This window comes from Scyliorhinus canicula, chromosome 2 (genome assembly GCF_902713615.1).
Source record: "Scyliorhinus canicula chromosome 2, sScyCan1.1, whole genome shotgun sequence".
In the NCBI taxonomy this organism is placed as follows: Eukaryota; Metazoa; Chordata; class Chondrichthyes; order Carcharhiniformes; family Scyliorhinidae; genus Scyliorhinus; species Scyliorhinus canicula.
Genome location: NC_052147.1, coordinates 281,566,702 through 281,591,236, shown reverse-complemented (window position 1 = coordinate 281,591,236; position 24,535 = coordinate 281,566,702). Strand labels below are relative to the sequence as shown.

Sequence of the window (24,535 nt, the reverse complement as noted above, 5' to 3'; positions counted from 1 at the left end):
CGCAAATGCGCGATGACGTCATCCGCGCATGCGCGGGTTGGAGTCTTTCAATCCGCGCATGCGCGGCTGACGTCATGTGACGCGTCAGCCGTCGCAAACTCTGGCAAGCGGGCTTAACGAAATTCGTTAAGCCCGCGATGCCAGAGTTCACGGCCGCGGCATACTAGCCCCGACCGGGGACCAGAATCGGTTCCCGGTCGGGGAGGGGGAGGCTGGCGTCAAACCCGCCCGGTTTTGACGCCAGCCTTACGATTTCTCCCTGTCTGGGAGAATCGCGCCCTATGTTACTCAACTCACAAATCAAACTCGAACACCATAGAACATACAGTGCAGAAGGAGGCCATTCGGCTCATCGAGTCTGCACCGACCCACTTAAGCCCTCACTTCCACCCTATCCCCGTAACCCAATAACCCCTCCTAACCTTTTGGTCACTAAGGGTAATTTAGCATAGGCAATCCACCTAACCTGCACGTCTTTGGGCTGTGGAAGGAAACCGGAGAACCCGGAGGAAACCCACGCAGACACGGGGAGAACGTGCAGACTCCGCACAGACAGTGACCCAGCGGGGAATCGAACCTGGGACCCTGGCGCTGTGAAGCCACAGTGCTATCCACTTGTGCTACCGTTCTGCCCTACCAGAACAGTTGACCAAGCTTTCTGGAAGGATACTTTACTGCTCACCGAGCCATTAACTCGGGGTGCACTTCTGCGATGGTTGTTTCCAGGGTTTTCGCTGATGAAGTCCTGAATCCCTGCTTCTTTGTACACTTTCCCCGAGCTTCGCGAAGGTGCGATGATGCCAATTGTATTACCCTCTGGCTGCAGAGGATTATTCACGGGTCCAGTGAACAGAACCCATTTGTTCCAATATTGCAATGAAACCTTCCAGATTAACAGTTTCTGTGACTACAAAGGTGATGTGGCCCCATTTTTCAATGTCTCCAGTCGCCTGGTTTCAATCATCCCCCAGCTTTGGCTGTCCCGTGGCTGTTATCTTTTGTCTTGTCACACAGCTGCTAATGATCTCCCATTGTGGCACGGTAGCACAGTGGTTAGCGTTGTTGCTTCACAGGACCAGGGTCCCAGGTTCGATTCGCGGCTCGGGCCACTGTCTGTGCGGAGTCTGCACGTTCTCCCCGTGTCTGCGTGGGTTCCCTCCGGGTGCTGCGGTTTCCTCCCACAAGTCCCGAAGGACGTGCTGTTAGGTGAATTGGCCATTCTGAATTCTCCCTCAGTGTACCCGAACAGGTGCCGGAATGTGGCGTCTAGGGGATTTTCACAGTAACTTCATTGCAGTGTTAATGTAAGCCTACTTGTGACAATAACGATTATTATTATTATTATTGAGGGTTCGGGATGTCCAGCATCCTGTTGAAGAAACTGTGTTTCCATAAATTTTCCAGACCTCTTTTAATATCTTGTTATTTGGCCACATTTCCCATCAGGCTACAGTGTATCTTGTAACTTGGACATATTTCCCAGAAGGCAGCAGGGTAGCATGGTGGTTAGCATAAATGCTTCACAGCTCCAGGGTCCCAGGTTCGATTCCCGGCTGGGTCACTGTCTGTGTGGAGTCTGCACGTCCTCCCCCTGTGTGCGTGGGTTTCCTCCGGGTGCTCCGGTTTCCTCCCACAGTCCAAAGATGTGCGGGTTAGGTGGATTGGCCATGCTAAATTGCCCGTAGTGTCCTAATAAAAGTAAGGTTAAGGGGGGGGGGTTGTTGGGTTACGGGTATAGTGTGGATACGTGGGTTTGAGTAGGGTGATCATGGCTCGGCACAACATTGAGGGCCGAAGGACCTGTTCTGTGCTGTACTGTTCTATGTAAGGCGTAGGGCTATGGCTTCAGGATCCATAAACCTTCTGTTCAACGTGGAGATAGTTTGAGATCCAAGGTAGCATAAAGCTCTCAGAACAAACAAAAAAAAACAAAATAATCTTTGCTATACAAGGCCAACAGATGAAACAATTTAGAAGATCGATCTTCCACTCTAACATCCGGGGTTAAACTGGGACCGAGTGTGCCATACTGCACAGCGCATGGCAAAGGACAGATCCCACGGATTTCTCAGCAACCCACCCACACCTGAGTTAACCAATCTTGTTGAAACTCTGTCTCTCCCACGAGGGATTGCAGTATTCAACCTTAAAGAACTGGCCTTGAAATTCTCTCCAAAGGTCGCTCAGACTCCGAATGGCTTTAATGATGGCGTCCCTTAGTTTTTAATAATCTTTACTGTCACAAGTAGGCTTATATTAACACTGCAATGAAGTTACTGTGAAAAGCCCCTAGTTGCCACATTCCGGCGCCTGTTCGGGTACACAGAGGGAGAATTCAGAATGTCCAATTCACCTAACAGCACGTCTTTCGGGATTTGTGGGAGGAAACCGGAGCACCCGGAGGAAACCCACGCAGACACGGGGAGAACGTGCAGACTCCACACAGACAGTGACCCAAGCCGGGAATCGAACCTGGGACCCTGGTGCTGTGAAACAAAAGTGCTAACCACTGTGCTACCGTGCCGCTCTTTTGAAACCTGACAGGATTTCAGTCTTGTCCTCCGAGACTCCGTTTCCCTGGATTTACAAGTCAGCACCAACTCACAGGCCCAGCTTTAGTTCTTTAGCCAAGTTGAGTGGAACATCACTGCTTCAAAGGGTTTATTCCAACGGCGCCCAACATGAAATTGGACTCATCTCCGGTCTGGCGCTCCACTCCCCAGTCGCGTGATGCGTTTTCCACGCTGTTTCATTCACCCACAGGCACACTTGTCCTCAACCCAAAGAACTCCAAAACGTCATCCATTCCAGGTCTGTGCACGCGTGAAAAATCCAGGAACATCTTAGGACTTAAATTCCCGACCTCCCACTCAACAGAAGGTAAGTCGGATCTCGTATCAATCGACCCTTGGGAAAAAGAAAGCTTTGCCATAGTGAAGGTTTTTTCACAATAGCTTTACAATTTCCTTAACAGACATACTGAGAATCATAATCGTCCAACAAATATTTTTCTTTCTTTTTTTTTAAATTTAGAGTACTCAATTATTTTTTTTCCAATTAAGGGGCAATTTAGCATGGCCGATCCAAATACCCTGCACATCTTTGGGTTGTGGGGGTGAAACCCACGCTGACATAGGGAGAATCTGCAAACTCCGCACGGACAGTGACCCAGGGCCGGGATTCGAACCTGGGTCCTCAGCGCCGTAGTTCCAGTTCTATCCACTGTGCCACCCCAAGCAAATATCTTGATACATATTATTCAGATAAACATGTTCCACAATCACACATATTGTACTATAAACTTAGAAAAGCTTAACCAATACAAAAGCAAGCACATGTAATAGCAGGAGTTAAATATCGTGGAACAATCATAACTCCGAACTTGCATATTTCTTCCAACGTATGTTGTTTTAACTCAGCAAAGAGTGTTTCAGTTAAGCCCTTAGCCCAATTGTCACCTTTTATGTTTGCTGTAGCCGCAATTTCACCTTTGAGCTCATTTTCAGAACTTGACGGTAAATTCTCATTTTGAGACAATAAGGTCAAAGTGGCTCCTTCATCTGCCTCTGATCAACAGTTCATTTAGCCATTTCAAGGATGTTATTGAAGTGCCTTTTATGTTCACACAAAAGGCTTTGGTATTCCTGCGTCACTTGATCTTTAAGCATTTTAAGGTCATTCAGTTTCCCCCGATCCCATTCTGAACGCGTCGTATTTAATTCTAGTTTGAGTGAGGTTGACCACTTCACGCTCTGACCTTTAATTTTTCTTTCCAATTCTTTGATCCTTTCACTCAAGTCGCAAAACACTTCATTCCAATCTGTTTGGGGTTTTAAGAGGCCTTTTGTTCACTGTCCCAGCACTGGCCAGCACTTTTGGCTTGGTGTCAGGTATTATTAACTCTCTGAAGCCACTTTCTGAAGCCTCGGTCTTATTGCAAATCCTCTCTTGGCAAGTCTGCAGAGCCCTGTACCATCCATTCTGAGGTGAATATATCTGTATTTCCTTGAGGTCAACCCTTGGCTCAACTGAATCACAAGTATTTGACTCCGAGGAACATCTTTGGAACTGTGACCGAGGTTGTGGAAAAAACACATTGTCCTCTGTTTCATTTCCCAATATAAAGTCAACATTCAACTCAGAAACAATTTCAACCAAATAACATCCTCTTACCAGATCATAATTTAAATTGACAATGCAGTGGGCAAGGCTTACACTTTCCAACAATACCCTGTATTAATACATTCCCATTCAGTAAACTTATTCAGTGAACTTATAACATTTGGAGGCTTTTTCCCAGGGCAAAAATGACAATTACAAGGGGGCACAAGTTCAAGGTGAGGGGAGGAAAGGTTCAGTGGAGATGTGCGGGGGAAGTTTTTTTACACAGAGGGTGGTGGTGGCCTGGAATGTGCTACCAAGTGAGGTGATTGAGGCAGATACGTTAGCGACCTTTAAGACGTATCTGTATAGGCACATGAACAGACGGGGTATGGAAGGATGCAGGCGGTTGGTCTAGATAGGGCACGTGATCGGCGCAGGCTTGGAGGGCCGAAGGGCCTGTTCCTGAGCTGTACTGTTCTTTGGTCTTTGTTTTTGAAGAAAGCTCTAAATCCTTGCTAACAATAAGTTCGGAGTTGAACATATCTCTAAGGATTACAATTTTTTTGGCATCTTTCTTGGACAAATATGGATGGACTTCCCCTTCCAATATAAGCACTCAAACCTTCTTCAGTTCTATCCCCACCGTAAAAACAGTAGAAGCAATATGTTTCTCCCAAGTCTCACTTCCTGGGGCAGCTTTCCCTGTGGAAGTTCCTGTCACTTGCACCAGTGCCACTGTTTTAATATAGAGGCATAGCAAATCGGAGCAGGAGGAGGCCATTTGGCCCTTCGAGCCCCACTCCGCCATTCATTATGATCATGGCTGATCATCCCACTGTACAGCCAGATCCCGCCCCCCCCCCCCCCCCCCCCCCCCCCCACACATCCTTTGATCCCCTTCACCCCAAGTCCTATATCTAACTGCTTCTTGAAACCATACAATGTTTTGGCCTCAACTACTTCCTGTGGTTACGACTTCCACAGGCTGACCACTCACTGGGTGAAGAAATTTCTCCTCATCTCTGTCCTGAATGGTCCAGCCCGTATCTTCAGACTGTGACCCCCCCCCCCCCCCCCCCCCCCCCCCCGGTTCTGGACACTCCAGCCATCGGGAACATCCTTCCTGCATCTACCCTGTCTAGCTCTGTTAGAATTTTATAGGTTTCGATGAGGTCCCCGCCTCATTCTTCTGAACTCCAGCGAATACAATCCTATCCGACTCGATCTCTCCTCGTACGTCAGTCCCGCCATCCCAGGAATCTGTCTGGTAAACCTTCGCTGCACTCCCTCTAGAGCAAGAATATTGTTCCTCAGATGAGGAGACCAAAACTGCACACAATATTCCCGAGGTGACCTCACCAAGGCCCTGTATAACTGCAGCAAGACATCCCTTCTCCTATACTCAAATTCTCTCGCTATGGAGAGCAACATATCATTTGCCTTCTTTACCGCCTGCTGCACCTGCATGCTTACCTTCAGTGACTGGTGTACGAGGACACCCAGGTCTCATTGCACATTCCCCTCTCCTAATTTATAGCCATTCAGATAATAATCTGCCATCCTGCTTTTACTACCACCAAGAGGATAATCTCACATTTATCCAAATTGTACTCCCATCTGCCATTCATTTGCCCACTCACTCAACTTGTCCAAATCGCACTGAAGGATCTCTGCATCCTCCTCACAGCTCACCCTCCCACCTCTATTTTCTTTTATGGTCATCTTTTCTGAAGATTCCTGAAGGGTCCTTCCTCCTGCCATTGATTTACTGTTCAACTTCCAACAATTGGCTTTGAGATACCCTGTCTTGTGGCAATAGAAGCACATCAGTTTCTTTACATCACTTTTATCTTCTATGCTATTATTTTCATTAACTGAAACAGCTTCTGATTTCTACCTCAAACATATTTTCTATGCCTCCAAATTGGGTTTGCAAAATGAGATCTACTGCCCCCTAGCTGCCCATGTGATATATCAAACCCATCTTCCAGAACTGCCACTTCTAACTGCCTTAGGAACCTTACAATCTTCCAGGTGAAGGGGCTGGTTTAGCTCACTGGGCTAAATCGCTGGCTTTTAAAGCAGACCAAGCAGGCCAGCAGCACGGTTCCAGCCTCCCCGGACAGGCGCCGGAATGTGGCGACTAGGGGCTTTTCACAGTAACTTCATTGAAGCCTACTTGTGACAATAAGCGATTTTCATTTCATGGTGGGTAAAGTCTTGGAGAGGATTATAAAAGATACGATTTTTAATCATCTAGATAGGGATAATATGATTAGGGATAGTCAGCATGGTTTTGTGAAGGGTAGGTCATGCCTCACATACCTTATCGAGTTCTTTGAGAAGGTGACTGAACAGGTGGACGAGGGTAGAGCAGTTGATGTGGTGTATATGGATTTCAGTAAAGCGTTTGATAAGGTTCCCCACGGTCGGCTATTGCAGAAAATACAGAGGCTAGGGATTGAGGGTGATTTAGAGATGTGGATCAGAAATTGGCTAGTTGAAAGAAGACAGAGAGTGGTGGTTGATGGGAGATGTTCAGAATGGAGTTCAGTTACGAGTGGCGTACCACAAGGATCTGTTCTGGGGCCGTTGCTGTTTGTCATTTTTATAAATGACCTAGAGGAGGGCGCAGAAGGATGGGTGAGTAAATTTGCAGACGACACTAAAGTCGGTGGAGTTGTAGACAGTGCGGAAGGATGTTGCAGGTTACAGAGGGACATAGATAAGGTGCAGAGCTGGGCTGAGAGGTGGCAAATGGAGTTTAATGTGGAGAAGTGTGAGGTGATTCACTTTGGAAAGAATAACAGGAATGAGGAATATTTGGCTAATGGTAAAATTCTTGGTAGTGTGGATGAGCAGAGGGATCTCGGTGTCCATGTACATAGATCCCTGAAAGTTGCCACCCAGGTTGATAGGGTTGTGAAGAAGGCCTATGGTGTGATGGCCTTTATTGGTAGAGGGATTGAGTTCCGGAGCCATGAGGTCATGTTACAGCTGTACAAAACTCTAGTACGGCCGCATTTGGAGTATTGCGTACAGTTCTGGTCGCCTCATTATAGGAAGGACGTGGAAGCTTTGGAACGGGTGCAGAGGAGATTTACCAGGATGTTGCCTGGTATGGAGGGAAAATCTTATGAGGAAAGGCTGATGGACTTGAGGTTGTTTTCGTTAGAGAGAAGAAGGTTAAGAGGTGACTTAATAGAGGCATACAAAATGATCAGAGGGTTAGATAGGGTGGACAGCGAGAGCCTTCTCCCGCGGATGGAGGTGGCTAGCACGAGGGGACATAGCCTTAAATTGAGGGGTAATAGATATAGGACAGAGGTCAGAGGTGGGTTTTTTACGCAAAGAGTGGTGAGGCCGTGGAATGCCCTACCTGCAACAGCAGTGAACTCGCCAACATTGAGGGCATTTAAAAGTTTATTGGATAAGCATATGGATGATAAGGGCATAGTGTAGGTTAGATGGCCTTTAGTTTTTTCCATGTCGGTGCAACATCGAGGGCCGAAGGGCCTGTACTGCGCTGTATCGTTCTATGTTCTATTTCATTTTCAATAGCTATTTAGATTCTGTTTTGAAATTCTTCCAATATCATTTGCTCTCTCACTTTCTCAAAGGTTTGTTCGAACCTAATTGATAGAAACCTGTCAAACAACATTTCATAATAATCAGAATAATCTTTATTATTGTCACAAGTAAGCTTACAATAACACTGCAATGAAGTTACGGTGAAAATCCCCTAGTCGCCACACTCCGGCGCCTGTTCAATTTCCAATTCATCCAACAAGCGCGTCTTTCGTGAGAAAACAAGCACTAACGTTTCGAGTCTGGATGACAAAGTGTCTGGATCCAGTCTCTAGATGTCAGCCCCCTTCTCTCTCCACAGAGGCTGTCATACCTGCTGTGATTGTCCAGTATTTTCTGTTCTACTTTCAGATTCCAGCATCCGCAGTAATATGCTTTTATCTAGCTAACTCGAGTTGTGTCATACCCTTGCCAGGGGTTTCTTCTTCTAATTCCAAATGCTGTGCTATTGTCTCAATTATTTCTGCTTTCTTAACTCCTGCTTTTAAGCCTAACTTCAACTTTTCTGCTAATCTGATTATCCAAACCTTGGTTGATTGTTGCAAATCATTCCAGGATAAATCATCCGTCTCTTGAAAAGTCGTAGCAATCGACAAATCCATTCTGCTTTTCAATCAGCATGGTAAAATTCACCGTGGAAATCTTACCAACTTAACCTCAGCAAGTTCTTTTTTTTGATAAATTTAGAGTACCCAATTAATTGTTTCCAATTAAGGGGCAATTTAACGTGGCCAATCCACCTACCCTGCACATCTTTGGGTTGTGGAGGCGAAACCCACACAAACACGGGGAGAATGTGCAAACTCCACACGGACAGTGACCCAGAGCTGGGATCGAACCTGGGACCTCGGTGCCGTGAGGCAGCAGTGCTAACCACTGCCCCACCTCAGCAAGTTCAAGCACGCGTATTTGTCCGTGGATTCAAAATCCCTCGAGAACCCCCAAGTTATGTTATCATCCTGGACCAGACCCCTAAGTTTTTGGTCTGCTCCGTTTATGGACCAGTAACGCCTTGTGGAATTTGCAACAAAGGTATCTTCGGACTGGGACTGCCTCAACTATAACCCTCACAGGGTTTCATTCTCATCGGGGCGGCACGGTAGCACAGTGGTTAGCACTTGCTTCAAAGAGGCGTGGGTGGGGACCAGCGAATCACGCGCACATGTTTTGGGATTGCGAAAAATTGGGAAGATTCTGGGCAGGAGTGTTCGCGGTCTTAGCCAGGATAGTGGAGGAAGAGGTGGACCCGGACCCTTTGGTGGCGATATTTGGGGTTTCAGAGAAGCCGGAGCTCAGGGAGAGGAGGAAGGCCGATGTCGTGGCGTTCGCCTCCCTGATCGCACGGCGACGAATTTTGCTGGAGCGGCGGTCGGCATCGCCAATGGGGGTAGTGGCTTGGTTGGGTGACCTGTATAACTTCCTGCGGTTGGAGAAGATAAAGTATGAGATAAGGGGCACTGCAGAGGGATTTGAGAAAAGGTGGGGGATGTTTGTGACCGTGTTTGAGGAGCTTTTCGTCGTGACGGGGGGGGGGGGGTTGGAAAAGGGGGGAAAAATTTGTACAGACTGTAAAGTTGATGTTTCCCGGGGTGTTTATGTGGGTTGTAACCTGTTTTGTTACATGTTTGTAATACAATACATTTTTAAAAACAGCACTGTTGCTTCACAGCGCCAGGGTCCCGGGTTTGATTCCCAACTTGGGTCACTGTCTATGCGGAGTCTGCACGTTCTCCCCGTGTCTGCGTGGGTTTCCTCTGGGTGCTCCGGTTTCCTCCCACAAGTGCCACAGTAACTCCATTGCAGTGTTAATGTAAGCCTACTTGTGACACTAATAAAGATTATTATTATCTCCCGAAACTCCGTTCCCCTGGATCCCAAAGTCTGCTCTGCTCCAATCTCAGGCCCAACTTAGCTCCTTGGCTGTGTCAAGCAGAACATTACTGCTCCAAAGGGGTACCTTTGCCCCAACCACCCATAGCACACAATCACCAATTTCTGCTGCCTTCTGTGAGGCTTCTCCGAGCACAGTGTTTATGATGCTTTTTTCCCCCAGGACCCATTTTTGCCGACCTTCGCAACCCACGCCGGCCGATCTTCATGACCCATGCCAGGTTTGCTTACCTTTAATCCGAAAGAGGAGCCTGCTTGGTCCTCACGATCTCATTCCATTCAGGCTCACAGGAGGAGAGGGCAATGCTCATATTTGGTGCAGATTTCAGCCATGTTCCTTTGTGCCGTCTTCATCTTCGTGAGGGCGGAAGACCCAACCTCGTACATGTAGATAGTCATGATGGGCAATAGCAACAAAATGTTTGTTTTACTCAGCACTGGATACTCCTGGGAGGTGCTACTCTAGAATGCTGACAGCTTCACGGGCTTTTGGCATGTTTGAATGTGCTGTCACAGGAAAGATACAGCAGCGTAGTCCTTTCAATTGGAGCCAGCTGGAATAACTGACTCTGGGGTCTCAACCTCAAATGGAATTTTTCACCCACTACTTCTCTTTCAAAATCTGAAACTTCTCATCTCATTCGCCAGCTGTTCCCTGCATATAATATACATGGGCTTTGCATCCTTATTTGCATTGGCGCAATTGACAAAACTATACCTCAAGAAATCATTTTCATACTGCTTTGCACCTCACACCACAGCCCCTCCTCCCCATGCCCTTCCCCAACTCTTCCTCCCACTTCGCCTTAATCCCCTCCAGCGATAATTTGTCCTCCCTAGAATCACCCATATATCGCCGACACCCTTCTTCATTCCCCCTGTCATCAGTACCTCTTCCAACAGTGTGGGGGCCGGCGCCACCGGGAAGCTCCGTATGTCCTTTGTGGTGAAATCTCGGGCCTGTGCAAATCTATATATCTCCCCCTGCCCCAAACCATATTTCTCCCCCAGCTGCCCCGGCCTCGCACACCGCCCCCCCCCCCCCCCCCCCCCCCCCCCCACCCCCCCAGAAACAGATCCTTTAATATCCTAATTCCCACCTCCGAAAATTCCCATCCCACTTCCCTGGCTCAAACATATGGTTCCCCGAATCGGCATTTCCTTTGACCCCGTCCACAACTTAACGTGCTGGCGCAACTGCCTGCAGATCTTCAACGTCACCACCACCACCGGACTCCCCAAATATTTTCCCGGGGCCATCGGGAGCGGCGCTGTTGCCAACGCCCTCAACCCGACCCCCGCCACAGACTGTCTTAAATTCTAACCCACGGCGTATCCCCCCCCCCCCCCCCCCCCACCCCAAAAACTCAGGTCCGTTTCAGCATTCAAAGCCCAGTAATAATACAGTAAGCTCAGGAGACCCAACCCTCCTGACTGCAGTCCTCTCTGCAATAGCACCTTCCTAATCCACTGTTTGCTTCACAGCGCCAGGGTCCCGGGTTCGATTCCCGGCTTGGGTCACTGTCTGTGCGAAGTCTGCACGTTCTCCCCGTGTCTGCGTGGGTTTCCTCCGGGTGCTCCAGATTCCTCCCACAGTCCCGAAAGACGTGCGCCGGAATGTGGCGACTAGGGGATTTTCACAGCAACATCATTGCAGTGTTAATGTCAGCCTACCTGTGACAATTGGTATGGGCCAGGGTTTAGAGAACCCCAAAGTGTATCATGGAGTTCACCTGACCCACAACTTTTACTAGATTGTGGTATAGGGAGCACATGGCCCACTCTACAGGTATGGTACAGCAGAATTGGAAAGGTATTTTTTAAAGTAAAACAATGTTTATTTTATGAACTCAAGTTAACCTTTTTAAAACATACAGTGAACATCTTAGCAACCATTAATTCAAATATAACCCCTGAAGAATACAACACTAAGTAATCCTTTAAACTTTCCTTTTAACATCCATAAGATTTAAAACACCTTTTACCAGAAGCACATCAGGTTAAAGTCATTACTGTTATTAGTTTTAAATCACCAGGATCGATTTACAGTCTTTAGATTACAAAGCGAGATTCATACACCTTCTGGCTGTGACTGCAGCTATCCAGCTCTGAAAACAAAACTAAAAAACACCCTGCCGCAAACAGCCTAAAACAAAAGTAAAAAACTGACAGACAGCCCAGCTCCACCCACTCTCTGACATCACTGAAGTAATAAACACCCATTTCTTAAAGGTGCTCTCACGACAGATATTTATATACACACCCATTTATAAACACACATTTCTTAAAGTTACTCGCACATGACACAATAAAGATTATTATTATTGTTATCAATAATCCTAGCCACCTCCTCCCCCCCCCCCCCCCCCTCCCCCCCGTCATAAACAAGGTAATCATCCTCTCCACTTCCTGAAAAAACGCATTTGGCAAAAAGATCGTCTGGTACTGGAAAATGAACAAAAACCGCGGCAATACATTCTTCTTGATTGCCTGCACCCGGCCCACCAACGAGAAGGGAAGACCATCCCACCTTGCCAAATCTGCTTTCACCCTCCCCACCAAAGCTAGTAATGTTATACCTACGGAGCCCAACCCCCATGCCCCCAATCCCATGCCACCTGCACCCCCAGATATCTGAAGTAGGTTGCAGCCCAATGGAAGGGCAGCCCCCCCCCCCCCCCCCCCCCCCCCCTCCCCATCCCTGGTCGGGACATCACAGAATATTCACTTTTGTCTAAATTTAGCTTCTACCCTGTAAAGGAGGTTTCAATGTAAGATGAGCCAATTTGTTTCCTTCTGCTTGCCTGCAGGTGAGGACTTCGAAGATGCACCTGTTCACGGTCATCCAGCTGGCCTGCATTGTCACTCTTTGGGTGATCAAATCCACCATCATCTCCCTGGCCTTCCCGTTTGTCCTGATCCTGACGGTGCCCACACGGCGCTTCATACTGCCGAAAATATTCAAAGAGGCGGAACTGATGGCAGTGAGTATTTTCCGTCGGCAGGTATTTTGTGGTCAATTGGGCTTCTTTCTCACGAGGAGAGGGAAAGTGCGAGCAGTGATACAAGTGCTGAGTTTGGCATTGTAAAGGGATTGGATAATGTAGGCCATGGACAGGCTCTTCACCCTTCTCCAGAACAGCAGCAGAACCAGTGTGTGTACTCAAAAGGAGGGAAAATTCAACATTAGCCTGTGGAAATATTACCTTGGTGAGCGAGGGACATGGTGAGGTATGAAACAGGCTCGCGAGGGACATGGGTGGGAGTACCTGAGCTCTGGGCTGGGAGTTGAATCAACAACCTCCTGATTCAGGGATAAGTGTGTCTGTTACCTACAGTGATACCACCGACATCAGCTAACTTACAGGAAGCAGAAAAGCAAATTGTGGATATGTGAGTGTTTGTAAGTCATTTAAACAGTCAGTCTTTCTTTCTTTCCACTCTCCCCCCCCCCCAAGCTGGATTCCGAAGAATCACACCCAAATCTCGATGAAGATGGAGATGACCGTTACAGGGAGTTACATATGCCCCTGTGACACAGAGCAAAGCGTGGCTTCCCCTTCCCCTCCTCCTCCTCCTCTATCACCACCTTCCCTTTTGTCCCTTCTCCCTCTTGCTTTCCTCCCTTCCTCCTGCATCTGCCCTCTCCTCCACCTCTTCCCCTCCCCATCTCCTCCGCATGTTCCTCCCCTCCACCCTTCTTCCCCCTCCCTCCCTCCCCTCCTTGTTGCAAAGCCTCCCTCCCTCCATTCTTTCCTGTACTTACGCCTCATGTCCTTCCCCAACCCCCAACCCTTCCACATGTATCCCCTCCTCCTACCCCCTCCCTCCCCTCCTATCCGCTGCCCCCACCCTCAATCCTTCCCTTCCTCTTATTCCCTTTCTCATCTTTCTCCTCCCTGCTCACCTCCTCTTCCCTAATCCTGGCCCCATTCCCTACTTCTTTCCCCTCTCCCTGCCCCCACCTGCCTGTGCTCCACTGCCTGTGCTGGAGAGAGTGACCATTCCACAGCTGGGTGTGCACTACCCTCTACAATGAGTAACAATGGAGCGGGTGAGACGGAGAGAGAGAAAGAGAGAGAGAGAGTGTGTCCACCAATGCTGACCGCTGACCACCTGGAGAGGGTCAACAGGAGATCTCAAGTCCTTGCGTGAGGGAATGTGAAGAAGATCCCAAAACAAAAGCCGAGGCGGACAGGGCAGTCGGACTGTCCCGATACAACTGTTAGTTTATTTTATATTAATTACAACCTCTTGATTAACAAAACAAAACAAAAATCTCCCCAAACAGAAACTTTACTTGATTTAAAATATAACTGAGTGTCTTATAAAAATAATAGATCAGTCGTATCCATTCACATCATTGGTTCTCAGGTCTGGTGTTTGAGAATGTCAGAGGGCTGGGGGGTGGGGGATTGCTGATGTGCAACCTCACTCGATGGGAAAGATTCTGCATCTCTGACTTGTATCTCCGAAAACAAAACTTCCATTCATATTTACATCTTTGACATAATCAGACACTCGAAGGGTTTAAAATTGATCAGGAGGAAACATCGGGTAGGCTAGCTGTGGTTAGGAAGTAAGTCTATGCTCCCTACAGTCCTCCACGTGTGCTCTCACCAAAGCCCTGGCTGATCACAGCAATATTTCCCGACGCTCAAAGTCCAACAACCGCGCCCCCCCCCCCCCCCCCCCCCCCCCCTGCACTAAAGGCTCACGTACCATCCAATGCAGTCCCTCGAGCCTGCTCCACCGTTCAGTAAGATCATGGCTGTGCTAACACCACATCCATGGATTTTTGTGATATCTTGAAATCTCTCGCTGTCAGCCTTGGACATACTTGACGACTGATTTTCCACAGAGGTGGAGAATTCCCAAGGTTCACAACCCTCTGAGTGACGAAACTCAAGAACAAAGAACAATACAGCACAGGAACAGGCCCTTCGGCCCTCCAAGCCTGTACCGGTCATGATACCAACCCTGGCCAAAGCCCTCAGCACTTCCTTGTGCCGTATCCCTCTGTACCCATCCTATCCATGTGTTTGTCAAGATGCCTTTTGAATGCCGTTAATGTATCTGTTTCCACAACCTCCCCTGGCAACGCATTCCAGGCACTCACCACCCTCTGCGGAAAAAACCTGCCTCGCACATCTCCTCTAACCTTTGCCCCACGGACCTTAAACCTATGCCCCCTGGTGACTGACCCCTCCACCCAGGGAAAGAGTGCCTGCCCATCCACTCTATCCATGCCTCTCATAATCTTGTAGACCTCTATCAGGTCACCCCTCAACCTCCATCTTTCTAATGAAAACAGTCCAAGTCTATTCAGTCTCTCCACATAGCTACCACCCTCCAGACCAGGCAACATCCTGGTAAACCTCCTCTGCATCCTCTCCAAAGCCTCCACATCCTTCTGGTGGTGTGGCGACCAGAATTGTGCGCAATATTCCTCGTCACCTCAGTCCTAAATTGCCTGCCCCTTATTTTGAGATTGTATCCCCTAGTTCTAGACCCCCACCTCTCCCCTCCGTAGTCAGGGTGCCATATTGAAGGAAAGGTTTGCTAACACAGTTCCAATCATTGCCCCAAGAGCACTATCTATTTCCAAAGCACTTCCCTAGTCTATTTCTATTTACTATATTAAATACCTCTCTAAGATCATATATATGATGTATATCTCTCAGTTACCTTCAGTCCGGGTTTCGCCAATATTTCCTTGTGACCTTTATATTCAACCCTCAGGTGAGATGGGGAGATGAGAATTTATTTTTTACACAGCGTGTTGTTATGATCTGGAGGGCAATGGAAGCATTTTCAGTCGGAACTTCCTAAAAAATTTGGATATATATTTGAAAAGGAGAAATGGAAAGAGAGGGAGGGGAACTATCTGGCTAACTCTTTCAATGTGCCAGCACATGCAGGATGGGCCAAATGCTCTCCTCCTGTGCTGATTATATTGATTGAAGTTTTATTCTCATTTTACTTGTTCTCTATAAGACCATAAGACACAGGAGCTGAGTTAGGCCACTCGGCCCATCGATTCTGCTCCGCCATTCAATCATGGCTGATATTTTCTCGCCCCCATTCCCCTGCCTTCTCCCCATAACCCCTGATCCCCTTATTAATCACGAACCTATCCATCTCTGTCTTAAAGACACTCAGTGATTTGGCCTCCACAGCCTTCTGCGGCAAAGAGTTCCACAGATTCACCACCCTCTGGCTGAAGAAATTCCTCCCCATCTCCGTTTTAAAGGATTGTCCCTTTAGTCTGAGATGGTGTCCTCTGCTTCTAGTTTTTCCTACAAGTGGAAACATCCTCTCCACGTCCACTCTATCCAGGCCTCGCAGTATCTTGTAAGTTTCAATAAGATCCCCCTCATCCTTCTAAACTCCAACGAGTACAGAACCAGAGTCCTCAAACGTTCCTCATACAACAAGCTCTTCATTCCAGGGATCATTCTTGTGAACCTCCCTCTGGACCCTTTCCAAGGCCAGCACATCCTTCCTTAGATATGAGGCACAAAACTGCTCACAATTCTCGTTTAACATCTTTCCAGTCTGCCACAGCTCTTGAGGAGATAGAACTCAAGCAGATAATGAACTAAACTAGGATCCTGGGTAAAACCAAATTGATTAGAAGATTCGGCAACATGTCCCTTTTCAGCAATACTCAAGGTCTGTGCAACCAAGTGACTATAATAATTACCGTTGTGATGTGAGGAAAGCAATAGCCATTCTGCCCATGGCAAGGTCCAACAGACGGCAATGAATGAAATACCCAGATTGTGTCAATCTCTGACCCTAGCTCAGTTCTTACAGCCTAGTTACCACCATGGTGAATCAGCACTGGGCCCTATCTAAGGCCAGTATATTCTTCCCAAGCTGGGGTGCCCGGAACAAAACACAGCGGGTCTGATTTTAGCCCATTCAAAACCCGCAAAGGATTAAAACTGGAACTGCTTGGTAACTCAATAAATGTGGCCAACTCTCGTCTTTTACTTGCTGTGGATCTCTTGGGCAAGAGAGACCCGCATTTCTGTGACACCTGTCACAATTCCAGGACATCCCAAAGTGCATTACGCCCAATGATGTACATTCTAAGTGTAAGCCGTTTCTAATGTAGGAAGCACAACAGACAATTTGTGCACAGCAAGATCCCACAGGCAACTATGTGATAACGACCGGAGCATCCAATTTAGTGGTGTTGGTTGAGGGATATGTAACGGCCCAGAACAGTGTCCGTGGGATCTTGGACACTTACCCAAGAGGCAGCCAGGACCTCAATATAACTCCTTTTTCAATTTGTTTCATTCATCCATGACTAATTAATGATCCATTATTAGTGACTGTGCTTGGAACTATGCAGGAAGCTGCAGTGAGTGTTCATGAAGCTCTCGTGTCTCACGTTCGGTAACCACCAATGACTGGAGCCAGTTAGTTCATACGGATAACATGTGGTTCATACCAACACCAACAGCATTGGCTCAATTCCTCTTCCAGCTGAGGTAATGGTGGGACCTGCGTTGATGTCAAGTGACAACCCTCGAGCTCTGTAACTAACTGCCCTCTCTCTCTCTCTCTCTCTGTAATAGAGAGAAATGCTTCGAGTCCCTTGTGGTCTGCGGCTAATGACCTAACCTGGTGTTAGGACTGAGTTTAGGAGGAACTTCTTCACCCAAAGGGTTGTGAATCTATGGAATTCCTTGCCCAGTGAAGCAGTTGAGGCTCCTTCATTAAATGTTTTTAAGATAAAGATAGATAGTTTTTTGAAGAATAAAGGGATTAAGGAAAATGGTGTTCGGGCCGGAAAGTGGAGCTGAGTCCACAAAAGATCAGCCATGATCTCATTGAATGGCGGAGCAGGCTCGAGGGGCCAGATGGCCTACTCCTGCTCCTAGTTCTTATGTTCTTATGCAGATGACTGGTCAGCTTTTGAATCCATTCACATTGCTCTCATGGATCGGCAAAGGCAGAAAATTTATCAATGTGTTTTCAATGTCACACAGAATAAGGTATGATTAATTTCTCAGTGAGGAATCTCATTGCAGCCCCCATCTGTGGAACCCTGGTAAACCACAGAACTTTGTTGTGCCAAAGGGAGATTCAGTCCAATGTGAATCCATACAATGGGAAAGGGTTGGGTCCATTGGGATTCTCTACATGGAGTGAATGGGAAGGGTTTTGGGTCCATTGGGATTCTGTACATGGAGTGAATGGGAAGGGGTTTGGGTCCATTGGGAATCTGTACATGGAGTGAATGAGAAGGGATTTGGGTTCATTGGGAATCTGTACATGGAGTGAATGGGAAAGGGTTTGGGTCCATTGGGATTCTGTACAATGGGAGTGAATGGAAAGGGGTTTGGGTCCATTGGGATTCTGTACAATGGGAATGAATGGGAAGGGGTTTGGGTCCATTGGGATTCTGTACAATGGGAATGAATGGGAAGGGGCTTGGGTCCATTGGGATTATGTACAATGGGAGTGAATGGGAAGGGGTTTGGGTCCATTGGGATTCTGTACAATGGGAGTGAATGGGAAGGGGTTTGGGTCCATTGGGATTCTGTACAATGGGAGTGAATGGTGTGATCACCAAAGAAAAGTGATTTTAATCGGAGTATTGTTTGGACACTGTTGTTCTGACCTGGTGATCCGGGTAATTCCAAATGTCGGAGAGCCAATCTGATGCCTCATTCACCCAAGTGCATGGCAGGGAAGTGATGCAGTGGTGAGTGCTTATAACCAAATTGAATTCCCCTTTGTAAAGAGAGGGCTGTTAGTACCTGAGAGAAGCTCACGGCCATCCGTTCTCGCACCCAACCAATGATCGTCCGCCAGCCGGTTTACATAAACTGAGACATGCATTGAAAATTGATGAGGAATTTGCTCTTGAGAAAGAATGACGTTCATTTCAATCGCACCTTTCACAATCCCAGGATGCCCCAGTGCAAACAGCCAGTTTATGCACAGAGAGCTCTCAAATAACAATGTGGTTAAGCAGCAAATCATCTGGGTTTATTTAGTGGTTTTGGTATCAATATTAGCCCAGGACAATGGGGTTAACTCTCCTGTCCTGCTTCACGGCAACATTTATGTTCACCTTGGTCATCAAGACAACCCTTCCAACAGTGCAACACTCTCTCAGTACTGCACAAGTGTGTCAGCCTAGAATTAGGTGCCCAAGTGGGGCGTGACTGAGGTGAAATTGCTGGACACTAAGCCATCACTGACACGAGTTAAGGTTTATTTTAATTAGTTAATATTTTAGATCAGATATAAATATAAAGGGTCAAGCAGTTCAGGGGAAATCCTGGGTCAGACATCCTGTGCTCATAGTTCACAGGTTTCTGCTTGCACACACTCCATGCAGGTCCTATATCGATACTGTTTGGTACCAATACCTTTCTACAGGCAGGTGGAGGACATGCATACAGATGAAGATGGTGGGCAGAAGGAAGCAATTATCAGTGAACCTTTGCACGGGGCAGGGTGTTTAATAGTCAATCAGGACTCTGCTGCTCCCAGTGTGAAGGTGAATTAAACTCATTGAGGTCATGTAGTAAAGTGAAGTTGCCGCAGTCCCAGATGGCCATACGCTGCTTTCCTCTGTGAGGGGGAGTGCTGACTGGCGGTCACCCCACTTCCAGCGAGGACCAAGGCTGAGAAGGCAGGGCCATCATGAATGACCTCAGCTGGTACGGGAATTGAACCCCCGTTGTTGGCCTCGCTCTGCATCACAAACCGGTTGTCCAGTCAACTGAGCTAAACCAGCCCAGGTCACCTAGGTGATGTGTGGAGCACATGCACCAGCACAGAGTGGTTGGGCTGAATGGTCTGTTTCTCTGCTGTAAAATCCATGCCACTACGTTGGTGAAAGTACAGACTCACCGCGGACCAAATTCTATCACGTGTCCCGAACCTTTCCCTGGACTGACAGAGGTGCTGGTTCTGTACCCCAACCCGGCCTCGTTTGACCAGGAGAGTCTCTACAACCAGCCTGTCTCAAATGGAGTGGAGCAGTGTCCCACTGTGGCACCAGTCAGGGACGCAGAACTGGGCAAATTATTTGTGTCCACTTGACATGTTTTGCTGCCCAGGTGTTAATATTAAGAATACCTGGGTGGGTGTGTTGGGTTGGAGAGAGGGGGAGGGGGGGGGGGGGGGAGGTGAATATAAATCCGAGTTAACAAAACACAACCACGGCACATATACCAGGATGGAATCAATCCAACCCCCCTACGACCAGATGAAAACTTTGCTGGGAGGACTATTCTCATGTTCGCAATTCCATCTACTGTGGGGCTTTTTTAAAAAATGACTATGTTTTGAAATAGTGGTACGCTCGCTGGGTGCCCTCGCTGATTCACGCGGGGAGTAACACGTTCCCTCTCGTTTCTCTTGACTGCGCGGCCTGTGCAGGGCATCGCCCGATGGCACAGAGACCTGGAGCAGAGCGAGAGCGTGGCGCCAGCCGCCGCTAAGACACACGGGGGTGGGGTGGAGAGGAATCTGAACAAGTCACAACCCGATCTTCCCACCTGGGAACCCCAGGATATTTTAAACCATTTTGGTGGTTTAAGTTTTGTAACCCGTTGAAACCGGTAGCCTTGTTCTCATGGCCGGGTCTGTGTAAAAATGGTCCGATTTAAATGTTTCTATCCCTAGCACTTTCCGCCGTGTACAGTAAGAGATTTTTTTATGACCCCTGCTCCCACCGCTGCTCATTTGATGGGTGTTGGGTGTTTGTGTATATGAGCTTACATTTATAAATTATTCTATTGAGAATTGATGTAGTAATTTAAAAGGAAAAGCAAAAAAAAAAAATTAAATTATTGATGAGAAGTTCCCTGGCATTTGTAGTGTGAGAAATGTCTGAAGGGTCACTTCCTGTGCCAGTCATTTACAGGTTTTCTTTCCCTCTGTATGTTTGGAGCTGCCCCTCAGAACATGCTGTCTGCTTTATACTCTGACCACGAGAAGTGCTCCTTTTTTCCACAGTCGACTGTTTAATAAAAATTAGTGTGTTACCATTGCTGGCTCTCTGTCATCTCACTTTAATCAGTGGCTCGAGGCGTTCAATGTGGACAACGTCACACACGGGAAGAGGTGGAGGCACCCTCTCTCAAGCCAGCTCTGCCATTCGATTAGATCGTGCCTGACCAGGATACGCCCACCCTCTAGAATTGGCCTGGACTCTCCAGGAATTGAAGATCAATCTCCGGGACACCGCAGCGTGGAGAATAATTAAAAAACGATTGGGGCCTTTTTGTCATTTTCTTTTGAACATTTCTCTTTAAATATATTGAAACTGGGCTAAAAGGGTCATTCGGTTGATAGCCCATCATCATCCAATTGGGTGATCAGTCATTTTGCTTTCCAATTGGTGGAGGAAGGCCGTACGTCACGAGGGCGGATGTGTTGGCCAATCAATGTCTGGGGGGGGGAGTCATGTGATGAAGGCTCCAGGGATACAGTTGCCTGACCTTCACCTCAGCCCCCCTTCTCCCTGCTTAACACCTTGTCCTTCGATACCCTTACCCAACAAAAAACTATCATTCACAACCTGTAGGGTGCGCTCGTATCTACCTGCTGAATATTGCAACTCGCTGTCGATGGGGGTGGTGGAAGCGGCGACAATGGACATCGGATGGACGTTCGAGGGAAATAAACGTACCGGGATTGAGCGGAGGAATGGGGCTGAGTGGGTTGTCCTTCAGAGAGCCAGCATAGGCTTGATGAGTCAGTTGGCCTCCTTCTGTGCCATAATGATTCTGCGACACTGTCATGAAAGCTTCAGTTTCCCCCCAGAATCCTCGTCCATCCTCCTTTGAAACCATCGCCTGAACCCCGTTCTTTGATCCTTTGCAGGGACGTGGGTGTCACAAGGGAGGGTAGATGAGGGTGTAGTGGTAAAGTCACTAAACAGGTGATTCAAAGGCCAAAAGCTGGTGGAGTTAACCTGGAATATAAAGCTCAGCATGAATTTTACTTTAGGGGCCGCTTTGTCGGTACGACTGGATGTGAAACCCATTCCTGCCCGAGATAGCGTTGTTAACGCGATATTACGCTGTGAAAAGCGTTGGCTGGGCAGAATTCGCTATCCTTGTACTGAGTGTGTCACTTGACCATTTCAGAGGGGCAGTTCAGAGTCAACCACATTGCTGTGGGTCTGGAGTCCCATGTAGGCCAGACCGGGTAAGGACAGCAGATTTCACCTTCCCTAAGGGACATTAGTGACGCAGGTGGGTTTTTACAATCGATGGTCACCATTACTGAGTCTAGGGCCAGGGTTTTACATATAAAATTTGGGCAAGTGCCTGGCTAAGAAGGGCATAAAATGGTGACAGATGTCAGGTGTGGGTCCCCATATTGTGCGATATTTCAGTCACACACACAAGTCGGAAATGCGCCGACAGTCAAGAAGCCAATTTAAATAATTGGGGGCAGCAGGGTAGCATGGTGGTTAGCATAAATGCTTCACAGCTCCAGGGTCCCAGGTTCGATTCCCGGCTGGGTCACTGTCTGTGTGGAGTCTGCACGTCCTCCCCCTGTGTGCGTGGGTTTCCTCCGGGTGCTCCGGTTTCCTCCCACAGTCCAAAGATGTGCGGGTGAGGTGGATTGGCCATGCTAAATTGCCCGTAGTGTCCTAATAAATGTAAGGTTAAGGGGGGGGTGTTGGGTTACGGGTATAGGGTGGATACGTGGGTTTGAGTAGGGTGATCATGGCTCGGCACAACATTGAGGGCCGAAGGGCCTGTTCTGTGCTGTACTGTTCTATGTTCTATGTAAATAAACTAAATAGCGATTCACTGGGATTTTACTTTGGTCCTCTGACCAATCATCCAGGCGGCCTTTCCATCCAGGGCAGGGTGAAAGGTCAGGGTTCAAATGAAATGAACAGCTCTGCCTGGGGACTGAGGTTGGTGTACGATTATGCTGCCCAGACACTCGTGGGATCGCTTTTCCCTCGATATTTATTTTCCATGGGTCAGCAGCTCCCTCAGACAGCTCTGCGGGGGCACTATGGAACTGCCACCCTCCCTGCTCTCAGCGGCACCCTCTGCCTGCCTTCCCCGGCATTGTTCAGCTTTTCACAGAGCGCGTTGCACAGCGTAATATCGCGTTAACAACGCTATCTTGGGCAGGAATAGATTTCACATCCAGTCGTACCGACAAAGTGGCCCCAAAAGTAAAATTCAGGCCTAGCTTTATATTCGCCATTCACTCCATCAACTTTGGGCCTTTGGATCACCTGTTTAGTGCCTTTACCACTACACCCTCATCTCCCCTCCCTTGTTGCACCTCCCTTGCCCTGGACAACCCCACCCATTCCCCTCAACTCAAAGAAATAACTTCTCTGTACCTGCCCCTCTGAACCAGAGGGGCACCAATATCCTGGGAGGGAGGTTTTCTAGTACTCTTCGGGAGGGTTTAAACTAATTTGGCAGGGGAATGGGAACCGGATCTGTAGTCCAGCAACTAAGGTAGACGATAGTCAGGACGCCAAAGCACGTAGTGATGCAGTGGGGAAGGTAACAATGACAAAGGAGAGTACTTGCAGGCAAGGAGATGGGTTGAAGTGTGTATACTTTAATGCAAGAAGCATCAGGAATAAGGTGGGTGAACTTAAGGCATGGATCTGTACTTGGGACTACGATGTGGTGGCCATCACGGAAACTTGGATAGAAGAGGGGCAGAAATGGTTGTTGGAGGTCCCTGGTTATAGATGTTTCAACAAGATTAGGGAGGATGGTAAAAGAGGTGGGGGGGTGGCATTGTTAATTAGAGATAGTATAACAGCTGCAGAAAGGCAGTTCGAGGGGGATCTGCCTACTGAAGTAATATGGGTTGAAGTTAGAAATAGGAAAGGAGCAGTCACCTTGTTGGGAGTTTTCTATAGGCCCCCCAATAGCAGCAGAGATGTGGAGGAACAGATTGGGAAACAGATTTTGGAAAGGTGCAGAAGTCGCAGGGTAGTAGTCATGGGCGACTTCAACTTCCCAAACATTGAGTGGAAACTCTTTAGATCAAATAGTTTGGATGGGGTAGTGTTTGTGCAGTGTGTCCAGGAAGCTTTTCTAACACAGTATGTAGATTGTCCGACCAGAGGGGAGGCCATATTGGATTTAGTACTTGGTAATGAACCAGGGCAGGTGATAGATTTGTTAGTGGGGGAGCATTTTGGAGGTAGTGACCACAATTCTGTGACTTTCACTTTAGTAATGGAGAGGGATAGGTGCGAGCAACAGGGCAAGGTTTATAATTGGGGGAAGGGTAAATACAATGCTGTCAGACAAGAATTGAAGTGCAGAAGTTGGGAACATAGGCTGTCAGGGAAGGACACAAGTGAAATGTGGAACTTGTTCAAGGAACAGGTACTGCGTGTCTTTGATATGTATGTCCCTGTCAGGCAGGGAAGAGATGGTCGAGTGAGGGAACCATGGTTGACAAGAGAGGTTGAATGTCTTGTTAAGAGGAAGAAGGAGACTTATGTAAGGCTGAAGAAACAAGGTTCAGACAGGGCGCTGGAGGGATACAAGATAGCCAGGAGGGAACTGAAGAAAGGGATTAGGAGAGCTAAGAGAGGGCATGAAAAATCTTTGGCGGGTAGGATCAAGGAAAACCCCAAGGCCTTTTACACATATGTGAGAAATATGAGAATGACTAGAGCGAGGGTAGGTCCGATTAAGGACAGTAGTGGGAGATTGTGTATTGAGTCTGAAGAGATAGGAGAGGTCTTGAACAAGTATTTTTCTTCAGTATTTACAAACGAGAGGGGCCATATTGTTGGAGAGGACAGCGTGAAGCAGACTGATAAGCTTGAGGAGATACTTGTCAGGAAGGAAGATGTGTTGCGCGTTTTGAAAAACTTGAGGATAGACAAGTCCCCCGGGCCTGACGGGATATATCCAAGGATTCTATGGGAAGCAAGAAATGAAATTGCAGAGCCGTTGGC

General features: G+C 47.9%; 1 protein-coding gene across 4 annotated transcripts in view; it reads left to right on the top strand.

Moving 5' to 3' along the window:
* slc4a3 (solute carrier family 4 member 3) overlaps nt 1–20,610 on the top strand; it is a 176,938-nt gene extending 156,328 nt beyond the window's left edge. For 3 of the 4 annotated variants that reach the window (XM_038790157.1, XM_038790158.1, XM_038790159.1), the window contains 2 exons: nt 12,393–12,566; nt 13,041–13,932. In XM_038790157.1, the coding sequence (XP_038646085.1) occupies nt 12,393–12,566; nt 13,041–13,118 (252 nt within the window). In that variant the 3' untranslated portion in view covers nt 13,119–13,932. Of the gene's footprint in view, nt 1–12,392; nt 12,567–13,040; nt 13,933–18,949 lie in introns of those variants that run through there. The other variant, XR_005459828.1, reaches the window with a different exon arrangement.
* Nucleotides 20,611–24,535: the final 3,925 nt, after the last annotated feature.